The sequence below is a fragment of the Podarcis gaigeae genome, assembly GCF_964106915.1.
Source record: "Podarcis gaigeae genome assembly, chromosome: 2".
NCBI classification, from domain to species: domain Eukaryota; kingdom Metazoa; phylum Chordata; class Lepidosauria; order Squamata; family Lacertidae; genus Podarcis; species Podarcis gaigeae.
This window is the reverse complement of record NC_139679.1, coordinates 121,057,819-121,078,354: the sequence shown is the minus strand read 5'-3', so window position 1 is coordinate 121,078,354 and position 20,536 is coordinate 121,057,819. Positions and strand designations below refer to the sequence as shown.

The 20,536-nt window shown below is 47.0% G+C and overlaps 1 protein-coding gene across 1 annotated transcript in view; it reads right to left on the bottom strand.

Annotated features, from left to right (window-relative positions):
• Positions 1–20,536, bottom strand: part of LOC310837777 (cholesterol 7-desaturase nvd-like) — a 35,252-nt gene that overhangs the window by 1,223 nt on the left and 13,493 nt on the right. The window contains exons 2-6 of the mRNA XM_083724870.1: positions 18,910–19,098; positions 5,947–6,125; positions 3,867–3,992; positions 3,349–3,468; positions 1,561–1,737 (exon numbers count right to left, since the gene is read on the bottom strand). Of these exons, the coding sequence (XP_083580996.1) occupies positions 1,561–1,737; positions 3,349–3,468; positions 3,867–3,992; positions 5,947–6,125; positions 18,910–19,098 (791 nt within the window). The remainder of the gene's footprint in view (positions 1–1,560; positions 1,738–3,348; positions 3,469–3,866; positions 3,993–5,946; positions 6,126–18,909; positions 19,099–20,536) is intronic.

The window sequence follows — 20,536 nt, the reverse complement described above, 5'->3', positions numbered from 1 at the left end:
TGGGGAGGCCTGGCCAGATGGGTGGGGTATAAGTAGTAAATTATTATTATCATTATTTTATTATGGATAGCTCAGTTGGCAAGAGCGTGGCGTCTTTAATGCCAAGGTTGCAGATTCGATCGCCGTAAGGGACGGCGGCATCTTCCTGCACTGCAAGTGGTTAATGACCCTCGGCGTCACTTCTCATTCTACAGTTGGAGGTTTCCCTGATATAAGAATCTGCATGTGGTCCCCTGAACTGAGACAGAGCGTGGAGAGAAGCACACAACCTGCACTGAGATGCAGCTGGCAGGGAACGGGGTGGAGTGCAGGAGTTCTTTTGATAGACTTTGCCCTGCCTTTGATAGACTTTGCCCTGCACCCAGGGTTCAAAATCCACCAGCTGCGTTTTACAACAGGCGCAGGCCCACTTGCAACCACGCCGAAATCTCAGGGTGCCAGGATAGTGATTAACATCTCCATCTGGCTGCCCCCCAGATTAATAATAATGATGATGATGATGATGATAATGATAATAATAATGAGTTTGACCAAACTGCGGGAGACAGTGGAAGACAGGAGTGCCAGGCGTGCTCTGGTCCATGCGGGTACGAAGAGTCGGACACAACTAAACAACAATAACAACAACAGCAATAATAATAGCAAAAAAATGTGCCTAAACATTCCACAGTGTAAACCGTCACCCAGGTTTAAGGTGCTATTTGGCAACTCGCTTATGTATATGAGTTTCTAACAGTGGAAATTATTATTAATAATACAGTCAAACCTCGACTCCCAAACGCCTCCCTTTTGGAAAGTTTCAACTCCTGAATGCCAAAAACCCGGAAGTAACTGCTCTGGTTTTCGAACGATTTTCGAATTCCGGGGTTTTCCCCCCTTTTTTTCTCCACTGACTTTGCCGACTGCCTTTTGATCCTCGGTTGTTGTTCAGAAGTCGAACAGTCTTCCGGAATGGATTACATTCGACAACCAAGGTTTGACTGTACAGTGGTACCTCGGGATAAGAACTTAATTCGTTCTGGAGGTCTGTTCTTAACCTGAAACTGTTCTTAACCTGAAGCACCACTTTAGCTAATGGGGGCCTCCTGCTGCCACCACGCAATTTCTGTTCTCATCCTGAAGCAAAGTTCTTAACCCGAGGTACTATTTCTGGGTTAGCGGAGTCTGTAACCTGAAGTGTCTGTAACCTGAGGTACCACTGTACATTCAACAACCGAGGTTTGACTGTAATACTAATAACAGTCAATTATTTTAAAAGGCACCTAGACATTCCATGTTGGCCACTGTTACCTATGCTTAAGGTGGCATTTGGCAATTCGCTTATATATCTGAGATTATTGTTAGTATAAATTTCACTGCAAAAACAAATTGTGCCTCAACATTCTTCAGGGCCGAGCATCACCCAGGTTGAAGGTGCCATTTGGCGATTCTCTTCCCTGTGTTTCTGATGTTGCCTGACCCCTTCGTCAGGGGCGCAGGTCTGGCTGGCTTTCCAGCCCATGGGAAGGTCTCATTCTCCCCCCACCCACTGCTTGGGTGCCCCCTGCTGGCACTCCCTACCTGGCTGCACTCTGCCCGGAGGAGCATCTTGGGGATGAAGGCGGGAACGTTCTTCTGGAAGTATATTCGGTGGATCACCTGCTGCATGAGGGGCTCCACAGGGGTGACGCTTTGGACGATGATTCCTTGGCCCAGGAGGGGAAACCGAAGGACGAGGAAGACCAAACTGGGCCCCACCTGCAGGGGGCGAGAGAGAGACTGTCAACCAGCTTGGAGGCAACCTCACGGACTGTCAAGCTTATCATACGTGGTGGACTTGTGATAAAGTGAAGAAATTCTGGGAGCCAATCTATAATGAACTAAAGAAAATATTAAAATATACCTTCCCCCAAAGACCAGAGGCTTTTTTGCTTGGTCTGATGGGAAAGGAGATTAAGATAAAGGACCAAAGACTATTCATGTCCGCTGCAAGGACTTTGCTGGCTCAAAACAGGAAATCACAAGAAGTTCCTACCATTGGGGAGTGGCAGGCGAAAATGACAGACTACGCGGAATTGGCCAAATTGACAGGAAGGATCTGGAACCAGGAAGACCAGAGATTCCAGGACAATTGGAGTAAATTTACTGAGTATTTAAAAGACAGTTGTAAAAACTTAAAATCACTAGCAGGACTGAAGTAACTCCTACAATGTAAAATAGATTAGATGTGAGAATTTAATACTTGAAAAAAATGTGATTGTTGTTTAGTCGTGTCCGCCTCTTCGTGACCCCATGGACCAGAGCAGGCCAGGCACTCCTGTCTTCCACTGCCTCCTGCAGTTTGGTCAAATTCATGCTGGTAGCTTCGAGAACACTGTCCAACCATCTTGTCCTCTGTCGTCCCCTTCTCCTTGTGCCCTCCATCTTTCCCAACATCAGGGTCTTTTCCGCGAGTCTTCTCTTCTCATGAGGTGGCCACAGTATTGGAGCCTCAGCTTCAGGATCTGTCCTTCCAGTGAGCACTCAGGGCTGATTTCCTTCAGAATGGAGAGGTTGGATCTTCTTGCAGTCCATGGGACTCTCAAGAGTCTCCTCCAGCACCGTAATTCAAAAGCATCAATTCTTCGGCGATCAGCCTTCTTTATGGTCCAGATCTCACTTCCATACATCACTACTGGGAAAACCATAGCTTTACCTATGTGGACCTTTGTTGACAAGGTGATGTCTCTGCTTTTTAAGATGCTGTCATATAGTCAGGTCAGTTCCAATGCCTAAGCCAATACCACTCACCTTCTGTAACCAATAAAGTTGTGGCCTAAATTTGCCCAATAACATTAACCTAATATCAGTGTCCTTGTGTCTTATTCATCAACGATGGGGTGGTCGCGGGGTCTCGGCATGCAACATGATGCTGAGAACACCACGGTTGCAGTTTCAATCCCTGTATGGGACAGCTGCCTTGCTGGGGGTTGGAATAGAAGACCACTCCACAAATCCATGACAAGAGACAAGCCACACACTCACATTTCTCCGCCTCTTTCTGTGATGCTTCTGTGATGCTTTCAGGTGGTCTTTGGCTAAGGGGTCGGGCAATGTGTTTAAAAGCTATGACCCAATTTTGTTCTGGGTCTTCATCTCCGTTCTGGGATGTAATAGCTGGGATTCAGGTTGGGCTAGATGTCCCTGGGATCCCCTCCAGCTCTACAATTCTATGGTTCTAGGAGACTTAATTTCTGGGTCATGGGTTCAAATCCCGCCTTGGGCCAAAGATTCCTGCCATGCAGGGGGTGGGGCTGAACCAGATGATCCTAGAAAAAGTCGAGAAAAAACACAGTCTACAAACCATCCTCTCCTCGCCATAGACTGTACCTGCCAGGCGGAAACTTTCAGGTCCATGAAGCTGAAGTGCTTTCCAAAGAGAGTGATGTTGTGCTTCAGCTGCAAGCGGGAACAGTGCGCATTGGGCTCCGGATCAGGGTGCCAATCTGCCTGCGATAGAAAAATGGTAGAGTCATAGAATTGCCGAGTTGGGAGAGTGATCTGGCCCAACCCCCTGCGAGACAGGAATCTTGACCCTGAGATACAGAGTCTCATGCTCTTCCGACTGAGCTACTGGGTGGGACCTGCAAGGAAACATTTGCCCAGCATGGAGCTTGAACCCACCACCCAGAGTTTTGGAGTCTCATGTTCTTCCTCTAGCAACCGAGCTAGAAATTATTGACTTTGGCGTTCAACTTGGCCAAGGTAACCCCCAACCCTCCTTTCATAGAATCAGAGAGTTGTCGAGTGGGAATGGTCCCCCAAAGGTCATCTGGTCCAACCCCCGGCAATGTAGGAATGATATTTGTGCTTCAAACGCTGGGTCCTGCCGGGGGAGCCTCCTTTACCTGCCAGTGGTGCCGGAAGAAAGTCCAGAAAGGGGAGTCCATGTAGCGCAGGTCGGCTCCACTCAGGAAAGCGTGGCGGTGGAGGAAGGAGAGGTGGGCCGTATCCGCTCCGTTCTCTGGGATCTCCTGGCATGGAGACAGGACACAGCTGCCTGGAACTTTGCAGAGCCTCTGCCAGTTGGAAGGGGGCCCCCAAAGGTCATCCAGCCCAACCCCCACTCAAACTAATCATCATCATCATCATTTATTTATTTATACCCCGCCCTTCCCTGTTCAAAAACTGGATGGCATCCAAGATGGGCATTCAACCTCTGCTTCAAAACAAAGAAGGAGACTCCACAACCTCCAGAGGCCTGGTCTTAAACAGCTCCCCCATTTTTTTTACCAATGAAATTTATTATTATTATTATTATTATTATTATTATTATTATTATTATTATTTTCCACCAATGATATTGTCAGAGCCACCCGTGGTCCCAGCTCACAAGAGACCAAAGTCCAATCCAAGTTATATACAAAAGGTTTTATTGAAGAACATTGTTGGCATTACATCCAAGCTCCGTGGCTCAGGATCTGTTACTCTTAGATCGTAGAAGTCCCCTCTGAATCAGTCCCGCCCCTGCACCAGTTTAAGAGGCTTGTGCTGGTCCACCTCTTCCTCTCCTTCCTTTTCCGCAGGGTCTTCCTGCCTCCCTGTGTTCCCTCCCTCCGGGACTCTCCGGAGGCTGAATCCTCTGACGGCTGCTCCCCCCTCCTTCGCGCTTTGGGACCAGGCTCCTCCCCGGGACTCTCCTCATTTCCGCGCGCCTCCACATTTGAACTTGGCGCGCGTACGTTGCTTCTGACCTTCCTTTCGACAGTTACGCTACTCTCGGTACTACACTCCGCCCCTTCCGGCAGGACGTCTTGCTCCGAACTCCTTCCCCCCTCTGCTTCCTGTCCTGCTCTTTCTGACACACCGGTAACCCCACCTCCTTCACTCCGTTCCGACGGAGGAACCGGCCCCGGTCTCCCACTCCCACTGGGGGTTCCCCCTTCGCTCCTCTGTCCCTGACTGTTTCCCCCTCTATCTCCCCTTGGCCTGACCAGGGGGGCTCCCTTTTGTGAATCCTCCGAATCGCTTGACGGACTCAGCGACAACCTAGGGTCGTTGTCGTCCTCCTCCTCATCACCCTGGGATCCTTCCCCCTCGCTCTCTGTCTCCTCCCTCACCTGCGCCTCTCTCCCTGAAACCCTGACAGATATTATTTTATTATAATTAATAACAATAATAACAATTTCATTTCTATAGCGCTTTATATTTTAAAGGAAAACATCTCCAGGCTGTTGGCAACCCATTAAGGAATCAAATCAAACGGTCCAGAATAAAATAATTTCAAGCTTCAAGGAAATCTCCCATTGCCAGTTCAGTGCAACAATAAAGGTAAAAAAACCAAAATTCAGTCCTGCTGGACTTTATAACATAATTGTAGAAGACAATTTTGAGCGTGCCTTTCCAAAAGTAGACAGTTGCCTTCATATGTTTTTAACATTAACAGCCACAGTCCAGTATCCCTGAAGGAGAGTCTCCACCCCCATCACTCAGCCTGGACACTGAGGTCCAGCACCAAGGGCCTTTTGGCAGTTCCCTCACAGCGAGAAGTGAGGGTACACAGGGAACCAGGCAGAGGGCCTTCTCGGTGGTGGCACCCGCCCTGTGGAACGCCCTCCCTTCAGATGTCAAGGAAATAAACAACTACCTGACTTTTAGAAGACATCTGAAGGCAGCGCTGTTAGGAAAGTTTTTAATGTTTGAAGTTTTATCGTGTTTTTAATATTTTGTTGGGAGCCACCCAGAGTGGCTGGGGAGGGTTTAAATATATTATTATTATTATTATTATTATTATTATTATTATTATTATTATTATTATTATTCTGCTCTGCATGGGCTTCCCCTCCACACACTCTCCAACCCCGCACAAATCCTGCCACTGAGCCTTACCAAATGCCACCATCAGATCATGCCGTGATGCCTGCCCACCCCTCCCTCGGGACCCCCGACTCGTCACAGCACCCTGCCTGGCTGTGCCCCCACAAGCACCTCAATGTGCACGTTGACAAAGTGTTCGGTGAGGCCGCGGAAGGGGCACGGGCGCGGCAGGAACTCCTCGCGGTCAGGGACTCGCCACGTCGGGTCGATGCCATCGCAGTGGTACCAGACCAGGACCATGTCGCTGACCTCGCACGACGGCCACACCTTGATCTTGGCGAATTCGGGCACTGCGGGGAGAGGGAGCGGGTGTCAGAGGCAGCCCATTGTCTCCTGATTCAGATGGAGGCCAGAGAGCTCAGATGAACCGAGCTATACATCCATGTTCAGCGCTTCCGGTGTGCTTGCGAACTGATATGGAAAAATCCTGGGGTGCGGATTACTCCATTGTCCAGCCCATAGCTGTCAACATTTTCCTTTTTTTAAGGGAAATTCCCTTATTCCAAATAGGATTCCTCGCAAGAAAAGGGAAAAGTTGGCAGCTATGGTCCAGCCCGTCGGGGTGCCACTCCCTGCAGGTCCCTTTGGTCAGCAAAAGGAGGAGTCTCTAGCCAAGTTAAAGAAGCAAAATGGCGGCCAGTAAACCTGATCTTTAATTGTTGCAGGAAGGTTCAAACATACCAAGAGTAGGAACTCCGAGCATAGGTGAGGCATCTGATCAAGGCCTGTATTTTAAAATGAGCTTAAAGATATATTTGCAAATGTTTTTATGCCAGGCAGAAAACCAGCTGGCTAAGGACTTTGGCAGATGTTTATCCTCCTGGACAAGGGCCCCCCTGATTTATAGCAGGAGCCAAAATTCTCAAAGTTGTAAAAGGGAATTATAGGCTGGGAGCAAAAAGGTTACACTGACCCCACATATTACAGAATACAATCAAGCTGCAAAAGCACTAATTAAGAGTTGGTAAATAGTAGGATTTATTGTTTAACAGAAAAAAATACCATGTGCCTCCCATTAGAGACTTTTTTTTTTTTTTAAAAAAATATTTTTATTAAGGATTTTCTTGTTTTACAGAAGTGTAGTGCCTCGTATTTTTCTTCTTCTTCTTCTTCCATGTAACGTTTTTACAAATCCGTTTCATTTGTTGAGGCATTAGGGGGAGACGAAAACAGAAAGAAAAAAGAAAGGGGGGGGGGAGAGGGAGGATGGATGGGGGTGGGGTCGGGTGGCGGTGTTTCTATTATGTTTAATGTATGTAGAGTTTGGTGTCAGCGTTGCTTGTGTTGTTCACTTGTGTTCCTTTGGTGGTGAGAGAGGTTGGGGTTGGCTTAGGGTGTGATTGTTTGCTTGTGATTGGCTGTGGTGATCTTTGTTTTCGTGTGTGAGTGAGGTGGGTGGGTGTTTTGGATCAGGTTAGCCATATTGATTTGTATGCTGTTGGTGGATTATTGTCATTGTCCTGTTGGGCTGTGTATGTGATAAAGGGGAGCCATACCGGGGTGAAGGCGTCTTCTTCTGTTTGTCCCCGTGTCAGTTTCAGTTTATTAGTTAATTTTTCTAGTAGGGCTGTTTCCCATACTATTTGGTACCACTGATCCATGCTTACTCCTGACAGGTCTCTCCAGTGTCTGGTTATGATGTTTCTGGTTGCTGAGAGCAGGTGGGTTATAAGTTCTTTGTGGTGTAAATGGGCATTGTTGTCTTGGAAGATGTTTAGTAGGGCCAATTCTGGGGTGATGTCTATTACTTGCTTAGTTATTTTACATATTTCTTGTATGGCTGTTGTCCAGAATAGTTGAATTTTGGGACACTCCCACCACATGTGGAGGTATGTGCCTGAGGAGGTGCACCCTCTCCAGCATTTTGGTGAGGTTCCTGGGTGTATTAGCGCTAGTTTCCTTGGTGTTAGGTACCACCTGTAGGTGAGTTTCAGTGTGAGTTCTTTTCTTTTTGTTGATATGGATTTAAAGGGGGGTTTAGACCACATTCTGGTCCATTGAGTGGGGTTAATCTCATAGCCTATGTCATTCTCCCATTGTTTTTTGATTGTGTCTAGGGGATTTGCGGGATTTTGGAGTAGTATTTTGTATATTGCGGATACCGTCCCTTTACCATTTCCCTTTGTTGTTAGGAGAAGGTTTTCGAAGGTTGTCAGGGGCCTAGTTGCTGCTGATTTTACTGTTGGGTTGTTTAAGAAGGCATGTAGTTGGTGTTGTGTTAACCAGGTCATTTGGGTGTCTTCTAGTTTGTCTTGTATTTCTTGTGTTGACAAGGGTTTGTTATTTTTATAAAAGTCTATTAGGCGATATAAGCCTTTGGTTCGCCAGGTTTTTGTCTGGAGGTTTTGTGCTGCATGGTAGAATAATGGGTGGTACGCCAGGGGGATTAGTGGGGATGGGGTTGGGGATAGTTTGCCTATTTTTGTTTTCCATGCTTTGAGCATGGTCTGTGTGTACCTGTTAAGTGTTGTGGGAATTTTCTTTAGTTTGTTTGGGAGGAGTGGGTATGTTGTGGTGCAGGTGTTTTCAATTGTGTCCCTCTCTAGGTGTACCCATTGTTTTGTCTCATCTTCTAGTATATATGGGATTATATGGCGTATTTGGTTGGCATTGTAATATGCTTCTATGTTGGGGATTCCCCATCCTCCTTCTGAGGTGGGGAGGTGCAGGTATTTGGGGCTTATTCTTGGTTTTTTATGTGAGAAGATGAAAGAGTGTAGTTTTCTCTGCCAACTGCGAAGTTGGGTTGAGGGGATCCAGATTGGGAGGGTTTGGAATAGGTAGGTTAGTTTTGGGAGTGTGATCATTTTGATCATGGCTATTTTGTCTGAGAGAGTGAAATTTGTGTTATTCCATCTCTTTAGGTCTTTGTTAATTTGTCGCCACAGGGGCTTGTAGTTGTGGAGGTACAGTTTATTGAGGTTTCTGGTTATTTGTACTCCTAGGTATCTGAACTTGGTGTGGCAAAGTTTTATTTTGGTGACCTTCGTGAGTTCTTTTTGGGTGTGAGGAGGGGTGTTGAAGCACATTGCTTCTGACTTTGTAAAATTTACCTGTAGGCCCGACACCATTGCAAATGTGTTGAGTTCTCTGATTAGGGAGGTTGCTGTGCTTATGGGGTCTGGTGTTGTGACCATTAGGTCATCTGCAAAGAGCCCTAATTTATAGGTTCTGCCTTTTATTTCCACTCCCTTGATGTCTGTGGCTGCTCGGATGCGGATTGCTAAGGGTTCCAGAGCCAGGATAAATAAGAAGGGAGACAGTGGGCATCCTTGTTTCGTGCCTCTTTGGATAGCTATAGTATTAGAATCCATATTGTTAGTTCTGCATTTTGCTGAGGCTTGGGAATATATTTGTTTGAGGATTTGTAGGAAGTTGGGGCCAAATTTCATGTTAGTTAGTACTGCTAATATGTATTTCCACTCCAAGCAATCAAAGGCTTTGAGGATGTCTAGGGACATAATTGTCAATGGGAGTTTGGTTGCCTTGCTGTGTTCGATCAGGTTCAGTAGTTTCCTGATGGGGTCTGTTATATTGCGGCCAGGGACAAAACCAGTCTGGTCTGGGGCTATTAACTTGTGTAGGAAGATTTTTAGGCGGTTGGCCAAGATTGATGTGAATATCTTGTAGTCTTGGTTTATTAATGAGATTGGGCGGTATGATTCTACTTTGAGGCTGTCTTTTAGTGGTTTTGGGATGGAGACTATTTTGGAGTGGGTCCAGGTTTTGGGGATGGGGGCCCCTTTTATGATGTCGTTGAATAGGCGGGTCATGTAGGGCATCAAGGGTTCTTTGAATTTCCTATAGAATTCTGCTGTGAAGCCATCTGGGCCTGGGGCTTTGTGTGGTTTCAGGTTTTTGAGGACCGCATCTATTTCCTCTGGGGTGATAGGGCTGTCCATGAATTCCTGTTCCTCATCAGTTAGGGTAGGCATGGTCAGTCCTGCTAGAAATGTTCTGATTTCCTTCTCTGGTGGGTTATGGGAGGTGTATAGGTTGGAGTAGAATTCTGCAAATTCTGAGGTTATTTCTTCGGGGGAGAATGTTATGTTGCCGTCTTTTTTGGTGATGCAGTGTATTCTTGTTTTGAGTGCTTTTTTCCTACATCTATTTGCTAGTAATCTGGAGTTTTTCCCTCCATATTCGTAGAAACGTTGTTTAGAGTATAGAATGTTGATCATTGTTTTGTTAATTTCTAGGGAGTCTAGTTCTCTCCTTTTTTGTTCTATAAGTTTGAGGAGTTTTTTAGATCCTGTTTGTTTGTAGCGTGATGAGAGGGCTGTGATGTCTTGTTCTATTTTGCTAATTTTTGAGGAGGTTTGTTTTTTAAGGAATGTTTTCTCTTTTATGCAAGCTCCTCTGGTGACCGCTTTCATTGCGTCCCATAGGAGGGGGGTTGTTATATTGTTTACATCGTTTTCCTTGAAGTAGTTTTGGAGGGTTTTTGTGAGGCTCTCTCTAATTTGTTTGTTTGTAGTTAGGATGGGACTGAAGGACCATGATGGGGTGGTTTGTGTTCCTTCTCCTATTTTAACGATGACTTCTACTGGGGCGTGATCTGTGATTTTAATGTTACCTATGTTTGTTGATTCCACTGAGGGGATCAGACCCTGTGTGAGTAGAATGCTGTCCAGTCTGGACACTGTATCATGGCGTCCTGATTGGAATGTATGGCTGATGTCTCCCGGGTTTTGCTCACCCCAAATGTCGTAGAGACCCCTGTTTTTTAGCATTTTTAGTAACTTGTAAGAGTTCCTAGTTGTTGGGGGTTTCCTTCGGAGGAAGGTTGCCCATGGGGTTGTGGGGTGGATATCTTTCAGGGATAAACCTTTCATATTTAGATTGAGGTCCCCTCCTAGGATTGCTTCCCCTTCAGAGAAGGAGAGGAATTTGTTTAGTGTCTTCTGGAAGAATTCTAATTGTTTCGCGTTTGGGGCATATATGGAGCCAATTGTCAGTTTGATTTTACCATCTAGTGTCCCTTTAGCGAAAATGAATCTGCCTTTTTTGTCCCTGAGGACTGTTGTGGCAGTGAAGTTCAGGTCTCTACTGAGTATTATGGCTACACCACGAGCTTTCCCTGAGCCTTGTGCGACCCACTGTTGACTGAAGCGGGGGTCGCTCAGGAGTTTGCTGCCTTTGGGTGGGTTGTGTATTTCTTGTAGGAAGGTGATGTGTGGTTTCATGGTGTTTATGTATGAGGTGATGCGTTTTCTTTTGATGGGGTTTCCCAGCCCCCTCACATTTAATGTAATTGCTTTTAGGTTAGCCATCTTGCTTATCTATTATGTGGGGCGATTCCCTGCCAACCCGTTCGGGTTGTCTTGTGTCTCTCTCTTCGTGTTGTTTAAAGAACCAGTGGGGTTGCGCTGACCTAGGGTGTGGTGGGTGGGGGGCTAGTGGGAGTAGAGTGAGATTTGGGTTAAAGAGTAGGGGGTAAGTTGTAGGGCGTTTCCTATATGTAGTCATATAGGTGTTTGTTTGGGGTATTTTGGGCCATCTGGCATTTAGCCGGTTGGTCCTAGGTCTCAGCTGGTGTGGAAGGCCATGTTCAAGGACAGGCCATCCCCCCTGTTGTCTGCGATAGGGGGTGATCAGTGAGACAGTGTGAAGTGACTTTGTAACGTCGCTGTCAGGTATAAGGTTCGTAAGCAATGTTGCCAATGTTATAAGCAACATTGTTGGTGTGTTGGGGTGGGGATGTGGGTGCTGGTACGCTCTGGTGCCACCATATTGCTGGTTGGGTATCAGATTTTAGCCTGATTGTGGGTTGTGTTATTAAGGTTGGAGTTGTTTTTCCTTAGTATGGAGTATGAGGATGTTGAAGGTGTGGGTGATGGGGAATGTGGTTGAGGTCGTCTGGACTGGTGTTGGGGTGGGGGTTTCTGTGGGGGTGCGGGGCTGGGGGGGATGTTGATGGTGTTAACTAAATCTATGTTTTGGGGGGGGAGAGAGGGGGAAAGGGGGGGAGAAATCACCAGTCCTTCGGTTTGTGGGTTTTTTTTCCTGGTTGCTTCATTGAGCTGCAGTTGTTGTTGTTGTTGTTGTTGTAGGGTTGTCCATCTGCGATGAATTGGTTTGGTTAATCTTGGTCTGGTTTCTTGTGTCGTATGGCCGGCGGGACGGTTCTGAGCGTTGTGCTTGCCTGTATTGGTTTGCGTTGTTCTGCCGCTTCTGTTGTTTCTTTTTGCTCTGTACCGTCGTCCAGTTGCTTGCTGTTGTTTCCTCGTGGTTGGGGCTGTCACTTGGTGGGTTTGTCGGTTGCCATTCCGGTGGGAGGTCGAGTTCAAGGTTCTTTAGTAGTTGCAGGGCCTCAGGTATGTTGGTAACCATGTGTTGTGTTGTATTGGTTGTTACAATGAGACGGAAGGGGAAGCCCCATCGGTATTTGATCCCTGCTTGTTGGAGACGCTGGGTGCATGGGCGCAGGCTTTTCCTCCGGTTTAGAGTATCCTGAGATAGGTCCTGTAGGGCCAGAATGGGGGTTTCTCCATATCGAAGGTTGGTTGAGTTTCTGAGGTTGTTCCATACCTCTTCCTTCTTTTTGTAGCGCGTGAAGCATACAATGATGTCTCTTGGGGGGGCGCTGAGTTTTGGCATAGGTTTTAGGGCTCTGTGAGCCCTCTCCAAGTCATCTGCCTCAAGTTTCAGGCCTGGGATTGTGTTTTTCAGCCAGCGTATAATTAGGTCTGTTGGGCTTTTCTCCTCTGCTTTTTCAGGAAAGTTGCGGAAGCGGATGTTACAGCGTCTATTGCGATCTTCAAGGTCGGCTTGCTTAATTTTCATCTCTCTGTGTTCTGCTTCCATTTGGTTTACCAGTTCGTCCAGTTTCTTGTTCACACGTGCGTTCTCCTCCCGGTATTGCTCTATTATTTTTTCTTGCATTTGGTTTTTGTTCTCTAGAGCTTCCACTTTGGAGGTTAGATTGTTGATTAGTACCTGCATGGGAGCCATTGTGGCCTTCAGTGTTTCTTCTAATCTTGCTTCCATTTCCCTCAGATCTCGTTTCGTTATTGGGTGGTCATCATCTTGAAGGGGAGTGGCCATCTTAGCATTGTTTGCCATCTCCCTGGTTGGTGTCATCTCAGTCTCCCTGATAGTTTTGGTTTGAGGTTGGCTTGGCGTCCACTTGGGGTAGGGCGTGTGGTGGTTAGGAGTTGTGCCAGTGGTGATTCCTGGGTATTGTTGGGTTGTTGAGCTGATCAGGCTTTGTTGGCTGGTGGCTTTTACAGAGCGTTTGGATTAGGCGGTCATTTGTGTCACTTCTAGCCTGTGTTTTAAGAACTTCTCTTGGGTTTTCTGTAGTTGCCTCAGCGGTGCCGCCGAGGCTGGGGGGGAGGGCAGGTAAGCAGAGGTGGGTAGACTAACGGACAGACAGTTCATATAAAGGGAGGGGGGTTAGCAGGTAGAGATGCAAGAGATTAGAGGGGTGGGGCCAGGGGGAATATGTGTTTAGGAGGGGGTTGTATATACCCAAAAGGGGTACTGGGGTCCAGTTAAGGTGGAAATTGGGGTTGGGAGTGCGCTTAGAAACAGAGACAGACAAATAGGCTATATGTAAAGGGTGGAGGGAGAAAAGGGAAGAAGAAGAAGAAGAAGAAGAAGAAGAAGAAGAAAGAGAGAAGAAGGGGGGAGGCGGGGGGAGAGGGGAGATTGGAGTAAGAGAGAAGAGAGAGAGAGAGACAAAAAGAGTTGAAAGAGAGGAGAGATGGTACAGTAATATCAGAGGTATTAGATTGCAGCAGTAGTTTTAGCTATAGTATGAGGGGGCAAATTATGATAGGGTGATATGAATGTGTGTATGTGTTTCCTTTAGGGGAAGGGGGGGATAGAGAGAGGGTGGAGGGAGAGAGAATGAGAGGAGGAGGGGGAAGGGTGGGGGGGGAAGGAGAAGAAAAGAGAGGGGGAGAGGGGAGGAGGGAGGGAGGGTGAGCTGCTGCAATGGTATGGGGGAAAGTCTTATTTTAAAAGAGGGGGTGGGGGGAAAGGGCTCCCCTCTCAAAAACAAACTGACGGACAGGCTAAAAAAGGGGGGGTTGATTTTAAAAAATAAAAGGGATAGAGAGAAAAAAAATTGGGGATGGAAAATGAAAGGTGGGGTAAGGGGAAAAAATGAGGAGGGGTGAAGAGAGAGAGGGGAGAGCAAAAAGGGAGAGAAAAATAAAAGGGGGGAGTTGAGGGGGAGAGTATCAGTAACAATAGCAGTGATCTAGAGGAAATTTTTGTTTTAAAAGAGAGTGGTGGTCGTAGCTGGGGGCGAAAGATTCCCCCCTCAAGAACAAGCCAACAAATAGACAAGAACGGGCTTTAAAAAGAGAGAGGGGAAAAAATGTGTGGTTTTTTTTAAAAAAATAAATAAAATAAAATAGATAATAATATTTCCTCCTAATTATTGTTATTATTTTTTATTTGTAAAAAAGTAATTAAAAATGTACAGGTAAAAGATAAAAATGAGAATTAAAGGTAAAAAAAAGAGGGGGGGTTGTCTTTAGATAGATAGATAGAGCTTTTTATTTAAAAAAGAAAATAAAAATGAGTAAAGTATAGGTAAAAGAGGATAGGTAAAAGAGAGTGGAAAGTCTGGGGCGAAGTGGCAGTCCCAGGAAATGGCCTGTGATGGTTCAGGGCTGTTTTCTGGGTACTGCCATTTTAATTCTTAAGAGGGGAGTTTGAGGTGAAAATAAAATGAGGTTTAAATTGAGGGTGTGTGTGTGTGGAAAAGTGTGTCTTTAAATAGTGTGTAGAAAAGATAGAAATAAAAATAAAGATTCAAATAAAGGGTGGCTGCAGCAGCAGTGGCCCCTCTTTTAAAAAGAAAAATGATAAAAGTAGGTATATGGGGGGGGAATAAAAAAGAATTTCTTTTTTAAAAAAGGGGGAGAGGGGTAGGAAGGGGTTAAAAAAGGGTTTTGGTTGTTGTTTTTTATAGAAAAAAGGAGAAAAGAAGGGGGTAGTTTCTTCCTTTCTGTGATCTCCTTTGTCATGCGGCTTTGCATGGAGGGGTAGGCTCCGGTAGGCTCAGCCACGTGTTTTTTCGCAGCGTCCTTTGCCTTCCCGTGTTCACCTACCTCCCCTCTTCCTTGTCGGCAAAGCTAGGGCTCCTCTTTCTTTCTTTCTTTCTTTCTTTCTTTCTTTCTTTCTTCCCCTTCTTCCTTCCCCCTTCTCTTTTTCTCCCTCTCTGCGTTAGCTCCACTGTCTTCCTGGATTTGGAGCTCCTCTCGGCTGTTGGGGGGGGGGGGGTCGGGTGCCTTTCCGGCTCAATCAAGGTCGTGGGGGGGTGTTTTGGCTCCCTTGAAAGACGCCCCGGGCACCCCCGATTCCTCTCCGTTGGCAGTGTTGGCAGCAGCAGACCTGGGAGCCCGGGAATCGGCCAGACAGAGCCTTTCACTCTGGCTGGCTTCAGGAGCTCTTTTCTGCTGCTGCAGCCGCCATGCTGCCTCCGGAAGTCCCCCCCATTAGAGACTTTAGCCACATTTTCCTAAGGTTAAAGGGCAAGAGCTAATGGGAAAAGCAGCTGGCCAGGAAAGGGGGGTGTAAATTGAAGAGTTTTACTTTAAAAATGTATTTTCTTCTAAAAAGCTATCTATGTTAATGTATGAGATTTGTTGGCTTAAATGTAATTATGCAAAGGATTTAGAAAGTAAGAAATGTTAGATTCTTATGTTAGATTCTTATTTCATTGATGGTGTGTGAGAATGTGAACCCAATATCTCTGTTTTAAGACAAAATGTAAGACAGAATGAGCATCTGTTTTAGCCATCTATTTTGGAATGGAGGGGTAACAAGGGCAAAAGTTGATCTGGTAATTAAGGTGCCTTGTTGAGGCAAATGTAAGATATATGGCTACTTGTTTGCCATTTATGGATAGAAGGAAATATAGCTCTTTGTCTCCCATAAAAGGTAATAGGAAATGGGTGTATCTTTTATGATTGTTCTAGCAAACAGCCAATAGGAATTTCAACCAGGCTGATTGGACAGAGGCAGCCAAAGGAGGAGCAAGGGGGCTGGGCTGAGGAAATATAAGTGCTGACCATCAGGGCTAGAGCATAGGCAGAGCTTTGGTAATCATATACCACTGTGCCTATCATTTATTTGTCTGACAAATAAATTGTTATTTTAATTTCTCTATTGCTGCGTTGAATATTTCATTCCAGCTAAGCGTTAACCACAAGCAGGGTGCTACATAGGGTTGCGTGAGCTTTTAAGACCTCTCTCCATTTCCCATAAGACATTTATCAACAGCATCATCGATACATCACAGATATGTCCGTAGGAGTGTTTGATGTGTTTGGAAGGAACAAGAAACCCCGACAATAACGGACTGGCATGACAAGCTACAAGAATTTGCTGAAATGGCGCAGTTAACAAATACGCTGAGAGGCAATTCAAAACAAAAATTAATGGGAAAGTGGGATAGATGTAAAACATATGTTCAAAAATACAGTAAAGGTTTGCTATCTGTGCTAGCAGACGTTGGAGTGAGACTGAGTTGAGAAATAAGACTAAAAGCACATATTGATATAGGAATGTATTAGAAATATACATAATATGTATTAGAAATGTATTAGAAATATGCATAATATGTATTAGAAATGTATTAGAAATATGTATTAGAAATATATGTATTAGAAATATGTAAAGAAATATACAATAATAAGAGTACATTCATTTGTAAAAAAGGAATATACGATGGGAAAGACAGGGAGTCTATTGTGTTGGTATGTATATGATTTTGGGGGGAAATTTTGTTTTTGTTTTTTCTCTTTGTTCTTTTTTGTTTGTTTGTTCCATTTTCCTTCTAGGTATATAAAATTCGTATACAATTTATGTATACATGTTGGAAATTATATTATAGCAAGTCCTGTAACATAATATGACAACGTTTACCAATGTAATATAAGAATGTTAACAAATAAATAAAATGCAAATTCAAAAAAAGAAAAGAAAAGAAGTGTTTGGTGTGTAGAAACATAAGACCACCGCCCACCCTTGTTCATCATGCTTGTTTCTGACACCTTCTAAGTACCTGCTTCCATAGGGGTGAACACCTTCTAAGTACCTGCTCCCATAGGGGCAGGGCACACCGTGGGGCCTCTGGAGTCTGCCTGCCTCCAGAGGCATAGCAAGCCCAGGTGGTACCCGGTGTGGAATTTTTTTTGTCACCCATCCCCACATCACAGCTTGGGGTAGGCTTGGGAGTCGCGGCCAAATGTCCACCCCCCTTCCTACGCCTCTGCGCCCCCACGCCCGCGACTCCCAAGTACCCAAAGCCGTCAGGGGAAGGGGGGCAGTGGCGTAGCGTGGGGGGCAGGGGGGGCTGGCCGCACCGGGCGCAACATCTGGGGGTTAGGGTTAGGGGGCGCAAATCCACGGGTTAGGGGGCGCTGGCAAAGCTGCGTCCTCTCGGGAGCCACGGCTCCCTTCTGTCCCCCCTCCCTCGCTATAAAGCAGCAAAGCGGGAGCCGCTTACGGCAAGGCGGGCAGGGAGGGAGGCTGGGAGGGGAGCCCTCCGCTCTCCGTAAGTGGCTCTTGCTGGCTGCAGAGGGATCCCACCGCCATCCGTACAGCGCTCCAGCAGTGCCGGTGGCAAACCTCTATGTACAGCCCATGTGCGGTGTCGCGACGCACAGCGCATGTGTGCGACACCGCGCATGCATTGTACATAGCAGTTTGCTACCGGCGCCGCCTAAGAGCCGTACGGACGTTAGTGAGATCCTCTGCTTGTGGCTGTAGACGTGAACGGAGGATTCTCCACATGCGGCGGTGGTGCCACGATGGCAGCTTGCGCCCAGGCCCAGACAGAGGGGGGGGCCATATGGGCCACTTGGCCCGGGCCTCCGATTCCAAAGGGGGCCTCGGTCAGCATATTTATCTGTGTTTTCTATTTTTGTCTTTACATGCAAGTTCAAGCCTTGAAATAAAATGATTTGTCACCATAACTTTTGGGAAAATTATATACTTGCTTATTTATAAGGCTTCAGTTACCCCCAGGGTAGAAAAAAAGGGGGGGTACATTATCTACCTGGCCCAGGCCTCTGCCTGTCTCTGCAAGGCCCTGCTCGCGCCGCTGCTGCGTCCAGGTGGCAGGGCAAGCACCCCACAGAGTGCCATTTTGTTACCCTCCCAGACATGGAACCCAGGGCGCACTGCCCCCCTGCCCCCACCTTGCGACGCCACTGCCTGCCTCCTCCCATTCAGGCACCCTACAGCTGGGGGGCAGGCAGCGGGCAGACTGTTTGGGCAGCACAGAGCCTGCGTGCAGTGGCTCAGGCACGCAGCAGGCCCCATGGTGAGTGCCGACCGGCATTTTGTCACCCCCCTCAGTGGTGACACCCGGGGCAGCCCGTACCCACTGCACCCCCCTTCCTCCACCCCTGCCTGCTTCCCAAGAACAATAAAAGTGTTTGCACATTGCCCTAGCTGCAAGGCTTTCCCCACAATTCTCCTCTAAAGTATCAGGGTTCGATCCACCATCCCGATGGGTTTCTGTCTGGCGTTTGGGCTGCTCTTGATCGCCTCCTGCCTCCTGTTGTGAGGCTACATTCCCACCTTGTGGAGGGGCAAGCAGTTCGTGACCTTATGCTTAAGGGATTATGGAAGCAGGGGGATCCCTAGATTCCCCTCCTCCAGAGGAGTCATTAGCCGTAGGAACCAAGGAAATCCATCAAACCGTTGAATTTTGGCGATTATTTGATTCTATGTTGGATAGTCAGGGGAAAGAGTACGATGGATGGTATCTGCTTATTGCCACAATTTTGTAGGCTGCTTTTCTGAGCCTCTTTGCTGTTGTGTATTACGGTGCCTGTGTCAAAGGTCATTGCCCTGGCCTTAGTTTGAGGCTGTGGTGGGGACTTGGGATTTTGGGGGAGTCATTTAATTGCCCCCCATTCCTGGTTTTAACAGAACCTTTGCTTATCTTCAGGGATTTCTGCTTTGTCTGTGCCAACATGACCTCGCACCCCCCCTGTAAGGGCTGCCCCCCTTGGCCCCCAAAGTGCTGAGCCGCCCCCTGTCTTCCAGGCCCCAGGTGCAAAACACGTTCAGGGTTCAATAAGATGGGCAAAGGCGGCTCACCTTTCTCGGCGTACGGGATCCTGACACACTTGCCGCTCTCTCCATTGAACTGCCAGCCATGGAACGGGCACTCAATGCAGCTGCCCACCACCTGGCCTCCGACACCCAGGTTGGCGCCCAGATGAGGGCAATAGGCATCCACCACGAAAACTTTCCCATCCGAGTTCCGGAAGACGGCAAACTGCTCCCCTGCCGGAGGCAAAGAGAGAAGGCAGGATGAGGCTCAGGGAGCTAAGGCTGGCTCTTCTCTCAGCTAGGACGAAGGATTTGATTCTCAACCGGGTGGAGGGAGCCCAAAGAGAATCCCTAGATGCAGTGGCGTAGCGTGGGGGTTGCAGGGGGGGCTGGCCGCACCGGGCGCAACATCTGGGGGGCGCGCGCTCGCACTCGCAGCTCTCTGCCCCTACTAAAATCCACAGGTTAGGGGGCGCAAATTACTTGCCTTGCCCCGGGTGCTGACAACCCACGCTACGCCACTGCCTAGATGTAAGGTTGCCATATTTCATGAAGTGAAAATCCAGACACAAAAGTTGGGCAAAGTTGGAGAGGGGGTAAAAATGACATTTTTACCAATTTAATAGGAAAATTGGGCTGTCGTGTTCCCAGGTTTCCCCAGACATTTCAAAAATTCCACCTGGATGGCCATCCAACCTCTGCTTAAAAGCCCCCAAGAAGCGAGAATGATTTCTTCACTCTTTGTCAAAAGCAAAGGTTAGGCAAAGAATTATAGACACTGAGAGACAACAGGACTGCTTAAGGTGCCCTGACTACAAAATTGTAGAAATCGAGAGAGATATAACTGTACCAGCAGCATCTCTCTTTTTTCTTGTATCCAAAAATGCAAGAAGGGCTTTTACACTCGCCAGAAGCTTGGCTCTGCCCTCACCGGTCCTGGAAGGATCCTTTTAAAAAGTCCCATATGACCAGAGAATTTGCGCCTGTCCATTGGGGGATATAGGAAGCCCTGAACACATATTTTTTAGATGTCCCTTTTACAACGGGGCACGTAGAGAAACCATTGACTGGTGAGGCTTGCAAAAATTCAGTAAAGCAAGAATTTGATCTTCTGCTGTTAGGCAAAGACCACAAGGCGACCTGGATTGTCGCCAGATTCGGCGCACAGATCTGTAGGCGCAGACCATCCCCCGATTCAATCTAGTTTGTTAAGAAAATTTCCAAACCCGGATCCACGGGCGACTTTGGGTCATTTCTCTAAGGTAGTCTATTTTAAAGTTTTTATATGGCTATCACACTTTTAAACTTAAAATCCACTGTTGTATATTGTTTTAAATGCTTGTTTTGCTGCTGGGATTGTAGTTCCATTTGCGTTTCTCAAGCTGGTCTCTGACCGTAATAAATTTCATGCTCATGTTCACTCTTTGTTGCTGACGTTGCACTCAGCTCTGTCCTCTGTTTTGGTGGCTCATGTGAAAGAGGTCTAGGAGCCTCAGTGAACCACAAGCTTATCACGAGTCAACAGTGTGATGCGGCAGCAAAACAACAACAGCAAACTAACGCTTTTCTAGGCTGCATCCACAGAAGTCTAGTGTCCAGATCCAGGGAAGTCATAGTCCCACTCTATTCTGCCTTCATCAGACCACACCTGGAATACTGTGTCCAGTTCTGG